The 15,093-nt window shown below is 38.1% G+C and overlaps 2 protein-coding genes across 16 annotated transcripts in view; one reads left to right on the forward strand and one right to left on the reverse strand.

The window, feature by feature from the left end:
- Window positions 1–15,093, reverse strand: part of ANLN (anillin, actin binding protein) — a 146,200-nt gene that overhangs the window by 106,582 nt on the left and 24,525 nt on the right. For 6 of the 11 annotated variants that reach the window (XR_013159173.1, XR_013159172.1, XM_077119750.1 and 3 more), the window contains exons 1-2: window positions 8,712–8,957; window positions 883–1,036 (exon numbers count right to left, since the gene is read on the reverse strand). Coding sequence is in view for 8 of the 11 variants with exons in the window: in XM_077119750.1 (XP_076975865.1) it covers window positions 883–1,036; window positions 8,712–8,942 (385 nt within the window). In the remaining 3 variants the exon portion in view is untranslated. The other 5 variants (XM_077119757.1, XM_077119782.1, XM_077119765.1 and 2 more) reach the window with 5 other exon arrangements.
- MATCAP2 (microtubule associated tyrosine carboxypeptidase 2) overlaps window positions 1,746–15,093 on the forward strand; it is a 97,548-nt gene continuing 84,200 nt past the window's right edge. The window contains exons 1-4 of one of the 5 annotated variants that reach the window (XM_077119799.1): window positions 1,778–1,801; window positions 4,143–4,420; window positions 6,493–6,584; window positions 8,682–9,057. In XM_077119799.1, the coding sequence (XP_076975914.1) occupies window positions 8,941–9,057 (117 nt within the window). In that variant the 5' untranslated portion in view covers window positions 1,778–1,801; window positions 4,143–4,420; window positions 6,493–6,584; window positions 8,682–8,940. Of the gene's footprint in view, window positions 2,044–4,142; window positions 4,421–6,492; window positions 6,585–8,681; window positions 9,058–15,093 lie in introns of those variants that run through there. The other 4 variants (XM_077119843.1, XM_077119813.1, XM_077119807.1 and 1 more) reach the window with 4 other exon arrangements.

The following is a 15,093-nucleotide window of genomic DNA, read 5'->3' on the forward strand; positions in this document are numbered from 1 at the left end:
GAGTGAAAGCAGAAGATCCTGGTCTAGGGTCAAGCCTCTGTTTTCTTGGTTGAATAACATATTTGTCACATATTTTCTCTCTCCCTTTAAAATGTATAAATATACAAAAATAAATTCTCTTTCTATGGTTAGCTCCCCAAGTAAATGAGAGTCATCCCCATGCCCACTTCTCTGCTTTTCTATAATGTTGGTTTTGCTGTCTGTAATACTCTTTCTTTTTCTATATACAAGTATTTTAAATTTGTACTAAAGAAAATTATTATCTACAGATTAATCAGCACTCCAAGAAAGGGATAAGGCAGCTGGCTAATGTTAGTTGGGGATTTCAGGATTTAGGAAAGAATAAGATTAGATTCTAAGTGCGTTTGTGCATGTGTGTATGTTTGTTTGTATTTGGTTAATTCTACCAGTAATGTAAATTAAAACTTAAACATCACCCCAACCCTAGAGAGTTGACCCAGCAAACAGAGCATGAAAAAGATTCATCAAATTTCAAGCACTTGCAAGCAGCCTGCCTTTTGTTGCACTGCTGATGCCAGAAGACAGCATCTGAACTTGGTGGTCAACTGTGGCCAGAAGAATTAACATAACACCAGCGTAAGTGTTATCATGCTCCTTTATTTTTAACCCTTGAGGGTTTTAAGGATAATTCTGGACGAAGAAAAATAAAGTTCAATCAATTAATATAAAATATTTGTTAAAAGAAATTGTTACAGTCCTACAGGTTCTAGCCCTAATATAATAACCCTGAAATAGAAGGCCCATTTTTCTTCTAGAAGCCATGACATTTATCTTCCAATATCTGTATGCATAATGAAATGTTTGGGGCTTATCTCATTTTAAAAAAACGCAAATTTTACTTTTCCCCACAAAGTCTTTTACCTTCACCACCAGATAGGGGCTGCTGGTTACTTGCTTCTGAAAGTGGCTCTCTCGCTCGTTTAGCATGAGTCGCAGACCTTGCTGCTGCTGTGGGCCTCTCAGCCATTTTTCTCTGAAGATTCTCTCGCCTGGCACGGGTTCGTTCAAGCAGTTTCTACACATATAATATACCAGTGCATAAAACACAGTAAGTTTAGTTAGAGGTTCAAAGAATTCCAAATATCTTCTAAAATCACCAATTGCCACGTAGGATAAGCATTAAATATATTTCAAAAGTTAAATCCTAAGTAATTTAATTAAGTCATGATACAACACCAAATGAGCACTTCGATGTCAAAATTATCAGATGCAATATGAACATTAAAGAAGATCTAAAATGGGTAAAGCTAGTTGCGTAAGTTATAAAATGGTCACAAATTCTTTCTGCTCCCATCAAGAGTTGGAATCTATTTCCCACCCTTGAATCTGGAATGGCCAAGTAATTGGTTTTGACCAATCAAGTGTGACAGGAATGATACTGTGACTCCCATTCCTTCACCTCAAAAGGCCTTTCACATCCTGCTCTCCTTCCCTTAGAATAATGCCAACATGTGAAGAAGCCCAGGTTAGCCTTCTAGAGACACATGGACCAGCTGACAGTATCAACCACCAAACATGTGAGTAAGGCCACCTTAGCCCATCCAGACCCAGATAATCTGCCAGATCATGGCACACTCCTGCATGGCCCCACAGAAGGTCAGCCCAGCTAGGCCCAGCACAAATTGCTGACCTACTGAATCATGACCTAATAAAGTGGTTGTTGTCTTAAGTCATTATGGGAAGCAGAATAATGATTCCCCCAAAGATATCCATGTCCTAATCCTTGAACCTGTGAATAAATTACCTTACATGGCCAAAGGGACTTTCCTGGTGTGATTAAGTAAGGAATCCTGAGATGGGAGGATTCTATGGGTTTATCTGGATGGGCCCAATATAATTATAACTGTCCCTATAAGGGAAAAGCGGAAGGCAGGAGTCAGAGAACCTGTGACAGAATCCAAGGTTAGAGTGATGTGATTGGAGTCTTTGAGGATTGAGGAAGGGGCCACAGCCAAGTAATGAAGGGGCCTGTAGATGCTGGCAAAGACAAGGAAATAGAATCTCCCCCAAAGCTTCCAGAAGGCATACAATCCTGCCAACACTTTGATTTTAGCTCAGTAAAACCCATTTCAGATTTCTGACCTATAGAACTTTAAGATGATAAATTTGCGTTGTTTTAAGCCACTAAATTTGTAATTTGTTACAGCAACAAGACAAAACTAATACAGCCATTAAGATTTGGGGTGGTAGTAAGCTGCAAAAGATAACTGATATATTAGTCCTTTGAAAACATAAGACACTTCCTATGAGAAAAATAAAAGCTAACAATCTTATGTTTTATTTCATTACCAAAATTAAAATTTTCAAGTTGAAATCTTAACCATTCCCTAAAATCACAAATACTCCTCTTTTCTTAGCCTGAATCAACTGAATGTCCCTATTTGAATCAGTGTGGTAACATAACATAAGAACTATAAAACAATTTATTCTTTCAAACGTATGCAACTAAGGGAAGGATATAGATTATTGGTTGGAATTTATATACTGCCCCTGCAAATAAAGTACAGACTAAGGAATTTACTGCATTAGACCTACATTTTGTAAAAATGGATAATTTTTTTTAATTTCTCTTAGTATGAAAAAGTATTGCCTACAATTAGAAATTTAGTGTCATCTCTTTCAATGAACTTTAAATTAGAAATCACTTTTAAGAGTAGAGAGTTGTACCTGTGACACTAAATTTAAATGTTGTGTCACTGAAGTTATTTATGAACAAATGTCTTTCATAATATAAAGACATTCGTTGTCTAAATAAGTCTGCTTCAACAAACTCAAAAGTGATATTTGTTACACAATTTCACATACGTCCAATAATTTATCCTTTGCTAAAATATACCAGTCCCAGATATAAAACTAGTCCAATTATTTTCATTCATAGACATGCCCACATTCCATTCTGGTCAGTTAGATATTTGTGAGTCAATGTATCTTCAGTTACTATGAGCAATGGCTTACAAAAGAATGTGGCTATGCCATTCAGACATAGACAAGTGTTCTATTGTTTACTTTAGATTCAAAAGTTCCAAGATTTAAAAAAAATTGCAGTAGATAAGCAAAAATAAAGTTACCTAACCTGTAAAAAATAATAAGCACCAAAAAGTTAATTTAAAAGAAATGATGCATCTAAAGTACACAAACTCAACAGCTCAATAAGTAGAAACAGCCCTTCCTTATATTAGGAATTTAGGAGTACTTTTTGAACATTAAGTAGGAATTGAGATGTTCTTCAGATAACTGAAGCTTATAGTCCCTAAACAATTTCTACCACACACACACCCATATCCTTTCTGCCAACATTTTCTAGGCTATGCTACCAATTTCATGCAACATAAATTAATTTATTGCTATTTCAATATGCCAGTTCTAACAGAATTCTTTCCCGGGTCAATACAGGGATTTTCTTTTCATTCTGGAAAATAAGAGATACTCCATTCAAAATAGTAGCAGCATGCTTATTATTCATTCGTTCACTACCAGCCTAGCCTACATGCACAGAAGGATTTGAGGTAACACAGTAAAAGATACTCTGTACATTGTCAAATATTTTAATTGTAGCTTTCTCTCTTAAAGCTATGACTGTAAAGTAAAGTATTTTAATTGCAGCTTTTTCTTTTAAGGCTATGACTGTATAGAAAGTTCTGACTTGTTACACCTAGCTCTGGGCATCCCTGTGCTATTCTTAGACTGGGATGACCATTATCTACCAATAAATCTTTAAATTAAAAGGCTAAAACCAATGCAATGAGTTACAAGCTTAAGATTTTAAATTCAGGTAATAATGACAATCACCAACAATTGCACAGAACTGAATATAAAATGATTTCTGTGTCTGGCACATATTAACTCCTTACATCCTCAAAACCTTATTTGCATTTTAACCACTGCTTTATAGAGGAAGAAATGGGGACAGAGGTTAAGTAACTAGCCACAGATCACACAGCGAAGACATGGCAAGGCAAGATTCAAACCCAGGCTCTTTGGGTTCCTAACCAATTTGTTATAAAATCTTTTGACTAAATCCAGTTGCTCTTTTTAAGGACCTGTTTTCAGCATATCTTAGTATCATCAACAAACTTCTCATAATAATAGAAGTCTGCCTTTACCTTCTGCCAAACCTATAGCACTTGTTATGGGACTATGAATCAACAGAAGATGGGCTCTTTTCTCTATTCCTGGATGATCCACAAATGACATTAGAAAGACATTGTCCTGTATACCTTGGATCCTGATACAAACAACCATCAACAAAAAAATATGAAATATATGGGGAAACCTGAACACTGACAGACTATTTGGTGACATTAAGAAATCATTGTCAATCATGAGGCATACAACGATGTGAATGAACGTGAAGGACATCCAGTGAGCAAAATAAGCCAGAAATGAAAGAACAATTATGGTATGGTCTCCTTTAGAAAATGCTCATAAGAAAACAGGGGTCTAAAATGTAAACTTTCAGAGCAGGCACATTTGATCCAGAGTGGTAATTATTATTTCTGGATTTCGAGAGGCTGTTTTATATATATATGCATATAACCTGATATTTAGAGATAAGAACAAAGCCAATCAGGTCGGGGTTAAAGTAATTCAGAACACAGGAGTAAGGAAGACATTGTATATATTTTAGAACCACACATATTTCTTTGAGACCAAAGAAAGAAAGGTTTATTTGCTCTGGAGCCTAAATTTCCTGTAGTACCTAATCTAACTCAATCTATCTGTATAGCTCGTTTGAACAACTGAAACACAGGGAGCCCAGAATAAGGAGGCCCTTTGATCCTGCATAGCTTAATGTAATGCCTGGATACATCCTAGAGTATATTAAGCAGATAATCTAAAAGTAGTGGCAAAGTCCCTTGAGGGATGGGAGGAAAAGCTGTGGAACTATTCTTACCATCAGGGAATGCCCTGATACTGTGTCAAATTTTGGGGACACCCAAATGAAGAGGCCAAGACCTTGATCTTAAGGTTTACTCTTGTGAAGCTTATGTAGGTAGTGGAGAAGCTTAGCCTACCAATAAGTATGCCTAAGAATTACTTCTGGAGGACCTCTTTTGTTGCTGACATGTGGCCTCACTCTCTTCAAGCCCAACTCTGCAAGTGAAATCACTGCCCTCCCAACTATGCGGGACATGACATCCAGGGGTGAAAGGTTCCCTGACAATGTGGGAGATAATTCCCAGGGATGAGCCCAGCCCTGGCACCACGGGGTGAACAATCCCATCCTGACCAAAAGGGGGGAAAGAAGTGTAATTAGTAAAGTATCAGTGGCAGAGAGAGTTCAAATAGAGTCAAGAGGCTACTCTGGAGGTTGCTCTTATGCAAGCTTCAGTTAGACCTTGCTACCTATCATAACCTGCCAACCCCCAACCAGGACCATTCCAGCCAATCCTAAAGAACACCTAGGGCAATATATAAGAATCCATAAGGGTTCAATGCACTAGAGTAACTTTCCAGAAACCTACAACCTCCAGATGGGTCCCTGGACAAGATAAGTCCTGAAACCTAGAGGGCCCAGCCTCACGAGAACATCAGATAGTTCCATCTCCCTACCCTGTATTAGTGACAGACCCTTCCAGTATGAAAAAGTTAGAACGGCCATAGCCCAAACACCCCTAAAGAGAGGGATAGAAAGAGCAAAGGTTATGGTGGAGTTATACAGTGAAGATAGGATTTAACAAATGAATATGAATGCTGAATTATTAAATTGATACCTTTTTCAATCTCCAGTATCTTACAGCAGATAGAGGTAAAAACCTAAAATTCGGGAATTTGAACCCATGCCAAACTCTTATGCTCCACAACGAATTGTGGTGCTATGCTTTGAAATTTATTGTTTTTTTGTATATATACTATTTTTCACAAAAAAGAAAAAAAAGTCAATTGTGATGATTAAAAAAATATGTAAGGCTTCTAGCCTCCTATATTCCGGGGCAGCTAGAAGGAAAAATCTGAGAGGATAGTAAGGTAGCCCATGACAAACTCTGGGATCTGTCCTGTAAATACTTGTTGAAGAGTGCTTTGAAAACTATTGGTTTTTTCTTTCTTTGCTTTGTATGTATGTTATATTATACAATTAAAAAGTTAAAAGAAATTATTGTCAATTTTTAGGTTTGTTAATGGCAATATTTTTTTTAAAGTCTACCTTCTAGTGATAAATACTAGGTATTCATGCGTGAAATTACATGTCTTCGATTTGCCTCAAACAAGTCACTGGTAAGAAGCGTTTACAGTGAAACATTATGACGATGTGTTGTAATTGCTAAAGCTGTGTGATAAGTAGGAAGGATTATTACACTATTCTACTTATGAATATCTTGAAATTTTCTGCAATTAAATAAGAAGAACATTGCTAAAATATTCTAACAGTTACTGTTATGTTTTACTTGTAAAATACTTTGCACTTATTAGTTCTCTTCCAAGCAAGTAGTATTTCTATACTAATCAGCAAAATGTTACTGGGTTTCCTAGAGGCTGAAGAAAACATCTATCTCTAAACTGGAAAGAACAGTCCCTACCTTCATGTAGCTCACATTCTAGCAGGAAACATGGACATTCAACAGGTAAGCGCAAGTGAGTTGAGTTCTGAAGAGTAGCTGAGCACTGTGAAAGGTAAGCTGAGCACTGTAAAAAAAAGGTGAGGTACAGCAGGAGCCATACCTGTCCATCTACTCAGGTAAGGTGCCTCTGAAAAAGGGATCTCAAACTGTGACCAGGAGGTTAAATAACAGTTTGCCAAGTAGAAGAGGCAGAAAGAGGCAGTGTGTGCCAGACTGTATCGGTGATAGCAAAGAAGAGAACCAACGCAGAAGTCTTTTTTTGAGGAAAAGAGAGATGTTTAGGATGGTTGCAGTCTTAACTCTCACTGATACCAAGAAAATTAAGCACTAATGTTCTGCCATTAACGTAATCAACTTCTTTCCTATGCTTTGTAGAATGGCATTGGTTATGAATCACCCTTGAATGAACTGAGAAAATAGTCTCTCAAATCATTTTCTATATTCTATGGTTCCGATAAGGAAACCTACTTGAGAAAGTTGTTTCACACTGACCCATCAGAGAAAAAGATTTTTAAGTTGCTACTGACACTTAGCCTAATAACTTAGTTTTTACAGTTTTATACTACACAAAATTTTACCACTAAGATTATGATACCAAAATTCATAAGCAGGAAAAAATCTCCCAAGCTTTCAGAGAGCATTAGACAAGAGAAATGAAAAGTAGTTTGCCAACCAACAAGGCAAGAGACTGTCCCAAAGTTCTGTTTCACTGGGCAAAAATGTTATGAATGTGATCACTAAGCACCCAATAGGCGGAACCATTTCAAATAGTTCACTCATTACCAATTAAGGAAAATATGTTAAATCTGCTTCTGCTAACAGCAGTTGATCTAATTTTTCATAATATATACCATATATATTTCTGAACACACTCTAAGCAGGAAAAGTTTCTTTGCACTGAGATTTGTATTAGCTTCAGAATAACATTTCTAAGGAAAATGAAGTACAATTTTCAGCCAACTTTGAAAAAGCTTTGCTCCTGTTGGGAACTCAGATAATAGAATAGTCAGAACACTTAGCGCTAATGTTTTAAAGAATCCTAGGTTAGTTCCATAAAATAAGATGTCCTCTTATTTTAAGTGAAAGATATGGTACCTGACCAGCCCTATTCTTTAATATTAACACAAAAATACATTCTGGAATTTTCTGTTAGAATCATTTTATAAGTTAAACAAATTGATGTTTTCCCTTAGATGATTGAGAATTCGAAGCAGAAAAATAAAAGGATGCCGTAGTGTTGCAATATAAATGAATTCTAACTGGTGAAACCTTTCATTAATATCTTAGATTTGACATATGAAATTGTAACTACATCCTCTCAAAATAAAGTTTACTATTCTCCATAGCATTTAAGTTTTTGAATACAGTGTAGAGAAACTTTAAGGCCCACTTTGCAAAAAGTCAAAAAATAACAGCTTCGAACTTGCATAACTAAAGAAAGAGGAACTGTTTTGAAATTAAAGGGCGTTGCCAAGTGGCAACACGAAACTCCACATTCTCAACGAGAAACTAAAGCTAGAGAAAACAAGGCAATCACACAATGACCATGTAATCCATATTCAATTTCCAAAAACTAAAGATGAGTTAAGTTTTGCTATAATGATATGCCCGGTAAACTTCCGAAAAAAGTTTATCCCTTTACTCGGGTTTTCTAAACTGCGGAAATATTGTTGGTTTGAACATTATTAGGCTAGCTCTGTTTCCTTTCAATTAAAGGGTCAATCCCAGGTACGTAAGTAACTTCTTCGCTAGTTAGCTGACAAATGGGATCTGAAAGAACTATCGGCTTTATGCAATGGTTTCAAGCACCAGCTTATTTTAACGTTTTGCTGTCATTTCGTTAACAGCAGCCTTAAATGCGAGGCATAATCTCTGCGGGACGCATCAATTCCGCAAATCACATCCCATTCCATTTCCAGGTGGCGGTTGCTCACACGGGTCTGAGTCACTCGGGAACCCGACTCCACCCTACAAGTTAGTCCAGCTTCTACTTCAGGCAGGACATGATGCGTCCTGCTATAAGCCTCACTCTCGCGGGCAGGACTCTAAGAGGGACGTTATAATAACTGGGGCTAACAGTTTTTTTACTACGTCTTTTAGGACAGACTCAAAACCTTCCCAGAGCTTCACCTGCAGGACAGGAATAACAACAAACAAATCGCAGACTAAACTCCAGGAGCAGGGAATACTGCAACCTGGCGCCCCTCTCCGCTTCCACAGCCTGCCCGCGCCGGGCTTCCTGAGAAGCCGCACTGCCCCCCACTCACTCACACCGCGCACGCGCGCGCACGCGCTCTGCCGCCGGTGGTCCCAGAGGTTGACCGAAGGCGGAAGAGGAGGGTAGGAGCTGAGAGCGGTCATGGCTGGCTGTACCCCCAAGCTCTCTCACCTCGGTAAACGGGTCCATCGCCCAAGGCGCCGCGTGTCGGCTACGATACTACGGAGACGGTGGTTCAAGTTCAGGAAAAGAATAGAAGTGAGTCTCAGCCCAGTGTGTCTCGAAGAAAATAAGCAACTCGAGGCGGGGAGACCCTCTCAACCAACTCGCCTCTTCCCTTCACCCTCCAGTGTCAGACTCGGCCTCCCGCAGCCGTTCAAATTTGAATTTCAGCGCCGGGAATCACACGCATGCGCAATGGGCAGGGCGGGGCGCCTCTCCCCGCCCCGATGCTCAGTCACGTGATCGCGCATTAGCTGTTGTAGTCTCAAGGGCTGCGTTTCCTCCCTTCGGTCACCTCCAAACCCTTGCGACCTCCTGCCCGTCATCCGCCGATACCGGCCCACGCGGGCCTACCGACTCAGGGCCCGAAACCCCACCCAGCGTGCACACATCCAAACCTGTTTAAGCGGGTCCCTTCGTACCGTCTGCGCTTGGGCGTTCCCACCTTCCTTCATTCCTAAATAGGGGATTAAGTTCCCTTGTGCTTGAAGTCCCGCTGGCCTTTTGGCTTTCCATATCTTTCCCCGCTCACCACCCCCGCCCCTACTTCACTAGAAGAGAGATTGCAGGTTTATCCCTCTTAGCAGGCGTCTGGTGGGGCCGGACACTTGGAGCTAAAGACCCGTAATATTCCTTAGGCGCTGGAGCTTTTCTCATCTGAAAAATAAGGCCAACGTGTGTGAAGGGTTTATACTCAAAACCCTCTCACCGTGCTTATTTTAAATTCCGCCCAGCTGCATTCGATGTTAAGGGGTGGAAAGATGTTGAGAACATGACTAGTTTTATCTTTCTTTTTAACAGCTGAAAGAAGGGAGACCCTGAGACATTAGGTAACTGATCCAAGAAAACTGAAAAGCCCTGTTCGCAGCCCATGGTCCGCTTTACACCACTACATCAAACTATGTCTATATCATGATTCTTGATAGATTGCTCAAAATTACGAAACATTCCAAAGTTAGTGCATCAGATTCATTTCTTGATTATCAAGTCTGTGCTAGAGATTGTTGTAAAGACGGCAGTTTTTGACTTGTTAGGGCAAAAGTAACACCCTTGTAGATTAGAGTGAACAGTCCACCACTTGAACAACTCATTTGTTCCCCGTAAAATCTTAGTTTCCATAGATTTAATAACCTTTTCATTTTAACATACAACATTACAAAGGGTATTTCACCATAGTTTTGATGCTATGCGTTGTGTATCAGTTAGGATTCTCCAAAGAAACAACCAGTAGGATAAAGGGTGATTGAGGGCATTTTTTTCAGGGCCGTCAGAAACATTTAGGGCAGCCTGTGGGGAGGAGCTAATGCTGCGTTATTGAGGCAGAATTTCTTTTTCCTCAGGGAATCTTCAGTTTTGTGCCTAAGGCCTTTCAGGTGGTTGGATTACATCACAATATCAAGTAAACCTTTTTAAATTTAGCACCAATATTTTTATCATGGCGTAAAGCTGTATTTTATACATTAACTTAGTTTCATAGTTAAAATATTTTTTATATAACTAGAGAAACTACTATACAGATAGCCTCCAACATAAAGTCCTATAACTTGTCTTCTACCAATATTTAACAGTCCATTGAATTGTTTGATAAGTAAATTGAAAAGTATTTTCCCTGTAGAAAATAGTAAAAATAACATTTCCCAGGTATTTTAGTTTGTAAAGCTGCTGGACTGCAATATACCAGAAATGGAACAGCTTTTATTTATTTATTTTTCTAGGTCTCGATTTTTTTTCAATTTTTTATTGTAAAAAAATAAAATATATAAAAGAAGCAATAAATTTCAAAGCATGCCGCAACAATTAATTATAGAACGGATTTCAGAGTTTGGTACAGGTTACAGTTCCACAATTTTAGGTTTTTACTTCTAGCTGCTCCAAGACACTGGAGACTAAAAGAAGTATCAATATAATGATTCATCAATCATACTCATTTGTTAAATCCTATCTTCTCTAATATAACTCCACCTTCTACTTTGGTCTTTCTCACAATCTTATGGATATTTGGGCTATGCTCATTCTAAATTTTTCATTTTGGAAAGGGCTGTTGATAATATGGGATTAGGGGAATGGAACTAGTTGATGTTCTGAAACCTGTAGGTTTCAGGACTTATGTGGCCAAAGAACCAACTGGAGGTTGTAGGTTTCTGGAAAGTAATCATAGTGCATGGGACCTTTGTAAAATCTGATAAAGTCCTACGTGTTCTTTAGGGTCAGCAGGAATGGATTTGGTTGGGGTTTGCCAAACCGTAAGTAGCAGTGTCTAGCTGAAGCCTGCATAAGAGTAGCAACCAGAGTAGCCTCTTGACTCTATCTGATTTTCTCAGCCACTGACAGGATACCTTATTTGTTACAATTCTTTTCCCCCTTTTGGTCAGGAAAGCATTATTCCCAGGGTGCCAGGGTCAGGCTCATCCCTTCCGAGTTATATCCCACATTGCCAGGGAGACTTTCACCACTGGGTCTCATGTCCCATATAGGGGAGACGGTAATGATTTCACTTGCAGAGTTGGATTTAAACAACAAAAGTTCTCTGGGAGTAACTCTTCAACATACCTATAAGTAGACTAAGCCTCTCTGCTACATAAATAAATTTCACAGGAGTAAGCCTCAAGGGCTTGGCCTATAGACTTGGGAGTCCTTCATGTTTGAGACAGTATCAGGGGTTTCCCCACTGGCAAAGTTTTATACTTCCATGTTTTTCTGTCATCTCTCAAGGGGATGTTCAACATACCCTGGGATGTATCCAAACATTACATTAATGCAGAATTACAAGCCCTCATTCCCATTCTGGGCTCCCTGTGTTTGGGTTATTACATGATCTATCCGTACAGGTTAAGTTAGATTATGTGCTACCAAAAATTTAGGTTCTGGGCAAAATAAACCTCTCTTCTTTTGGTCTCATAGAGTAGGTGGAGTTCTAAAATACAGTCGATGTCTCCCACACCCCTGTATTTTGATTTACTTTAGTCCTGACGTGCTCAGCTTCATGCTTATCTCTAATTGAAGCCTGATCTCTTTTTCCATTTAACAGTTGTTGTATGTGGCAATGCTGACTCCTACTTTGAGTCTAGATGTCACACAGGTACCCAAAGTTCCAGGGAAATGCCAGGTTATACATATAAAGCACAGCTCTCAATATCTAGAAATAACTCTTACTGTTCTGGACTAAATGTGACTATAAGAGCTTACCAGGTCCCAAATATCTTATAACTGTTTTCTAAATGAGAGCATATAATATTTGCTTTTTTGTTTCTGCCTTATTTTGCATCACATAATGCCCCACGGGTTCCTTCACAACATTGCATGCTTCACTTCGTTCATTTCTGTAGCAGCACAATATCCTATCATACCTATACACTACAGTTCCCCATTCTATTTCTCAGTATATCCTTCAGCCACCTTCATCCATTGGGCATTATGTATAATATCCAAAGTCAACGGTCCATCAACACTCTGAATTTTAGATGATTTTCATTACTCCCAGGAGGAAAATAAGTGATAAATACACCCTCACCAAATAGAAAATCCACATCTCCCTTTAAGTTTTATACCACCCCACCCCCATTATTTACACCTGGTATTGCTGTGGTACTGTTGATGTCTTCCTATTAAATATAGTCCCTAGCATACAATAGTAGTTTTGCACCCATACCCTGATATTATAAACCCTTTTGACAAGATTCATACCTTTGAAGTAGTTTATGAAGAATTTATTTATATTTGTGGTGTTAATCAGTGGGATACATGTCTCTATATGACCCCTTTCAATCATGTTTACCTTCAATATGGCAATATTGCTTACAGACCCACAAATGAACTGCCTTCACTTCTATTCATTCCTTTACATTTAAGTTCAACCTCATTACCTAACCATTCAGCCATCTCTAGCTTCTGTGCATCTCTAGCTTCCCTATATTCTACATTATAACCCTCTGAGTTTCCCTTTACCATGGTCATAAAAGCAAAATCATACAGTATCTATCATTTTGTGTCTGGCTTATTCCACTCAGGATTATGTCCTCAAGGATCATCCATCTTGTCATGTGCTTCAGGACGTCATTGTGTCTTACTGCTGTATAATATTCCATCGAATCTTTATACATTTTGTTTATCTAGTCATCTGATGATAGGCACTCAGATTGTTTCCATCTTTTGGCGATTGTGAATAATGCCAAATTCACAACAAACATCTTTGTACAAACGTGTGTCTGTGTCACTGCTTTCAGCTCTTCTGGGTATATACCGAGTAGTGGTATTGCCAGGTGATGGGGCAAAATGATATTTAGTTTTCTAAGGAACTGCCAGACAGTTTTCCATAGTGACTGTACCATTATACATTCCCACCAGCCATGCTTAAGTGTCCCAATTTCTTGACATCCTCTACAACAGTTGTAGTTTCCTGTTTTTTTAGTAGAAGCCATTCTAATACGTGTGAGGTAGTATCTTATTGTAGTCTTGATCTGCATTTCCCTCATAGCTAATGAAAATATTTTGTCTTCATGTGCTTTTTAGCCATGTGCATTTGCTTTTTAGAAAAAATGCCTATTTGTATCATTGGCCCATTTTATAATTAGATTTTTTGTTCTTTTGTTGTTGAGTTGTATGATTTTTTTAAATGTATACAGGATATCAAACCTTTATCCCATAGGTGATTTCAAAACATTTTCTCCCATTGAGTTGGCTGCCTCTTCACCCTTTTGACAGTCTTCTAAGGCACAAAGGCATTTGATTTTGAGGAGCTTCCATTTATCTATTTTTCTCTTTCATTGTTTGTGCTTTGGGTGTAAAGTATAAGAAGCTACCCCTATTACTAGGTCTTGAAGATATTTCCCTATATTTTCTTCTAGGAGTTTTCTAGTACTGGTTCTTATATTTAGGTCATTGATCCACTTTGAGTTAATTTTTGTAGAGGGTGTAAGATACAGGTACATTTTCATTCTTTTGTCTAGCGATGTCCCATTCTCCCATGCCCATTTACTGAGAAGACTATTTGGGGGCCTTGTTGAAGGTCAGTTGACCATAGATTTGGTGGTCTATTTCCACATTCTCAATACAATTCCATCGGTCAATACTTCTACTTTGCACTGGTACCATCCTTTTTTGGACCACTATAACTTTATAATAAGCTTTGAAATCAGGAAGTGTTAATCCTCACACTTCGTTCTTCTTTTTTAGGATATTTTTAGTTATTCTAGGGCTCTTCCCCTTCTAAATGAATTTGATGACTAGTTTTTCCAGGTCTTCAAAGTAGGCTGTTGGAATTTTTATTGTTATTGCATTGAATCTGTAGAATAATTTGGGTAGAATTGACATCTTAACTACATTTAACCTTCCTATCCATGAACAGGGAATTTCTTCCTACCTATTTAGATCTTCTTTGATTTCTTTTAACAATGTTATCTAGTTGTCATTGTACATATCATTTATATTCTAGTTAAGTTTATTCCTAGATACTTGATTCTTTCAGTTGCTATTTTAATGGGTTTTTTTTTTCCTTAACTGACTTTTCAGTTAGATCATTGCTTGTATATAGAAGCATAACTGATTTTTGCATATCTTATTTCCTGCCACCTTCTAAATTTGGTTTTTAGCTCAATAAGCTTTATAATAGAGTTCTCAGGATTTTTCTGGTATCATGTCATCAGCAAATAATAAAAGTTTTACCTCTTTCTTTCCAATTTGGATGCCTTTTATATCTTTTCCCTGCCTGATTGCTCTAGATAGAATTTCACGTACAATGTTGAATAATAGCAGTGACAGAGGGCATCCCTGTCTCAGTCCTGATCTTAAGGGGAATGCTTTCAGTGTCTCACCATTAAGTATGATGCTAGATATGGGTTTTTCATACATGTCCTTTATGATATTGGGGAAATTTCCTTTGATTCCTACCTTTTGAAATGTTTTTATCAGAAAAGGATGCTGAATTTTGTCAAATATTTTTTCAGCATCAATTGATATGATCATGTGAGTTTTCCCTTTTGACTTGTTAATGCACTATATTGTGATTGATTTTCTTGAGCCACCCTTGCATGCCTGGAATAAACCCCACTTGATCATAATGTATAATTCTTTTAT

Source organism: Tamandua tetradactyla, chromosome 1 (genome assembly GCF_023851605.1).
Source record: "Tamandua tetradactyla isolate mTamTet1 chromosome 1, mTamTet1.pri, whole genome shotgun sequence".
Classification (NCBI taxonomy): Eukaryota; Metazoa; Chordata; class Mammalia; order Pilosa; family Myrmecophagidae; genus Tamandua; species Tamandua tetradactyla.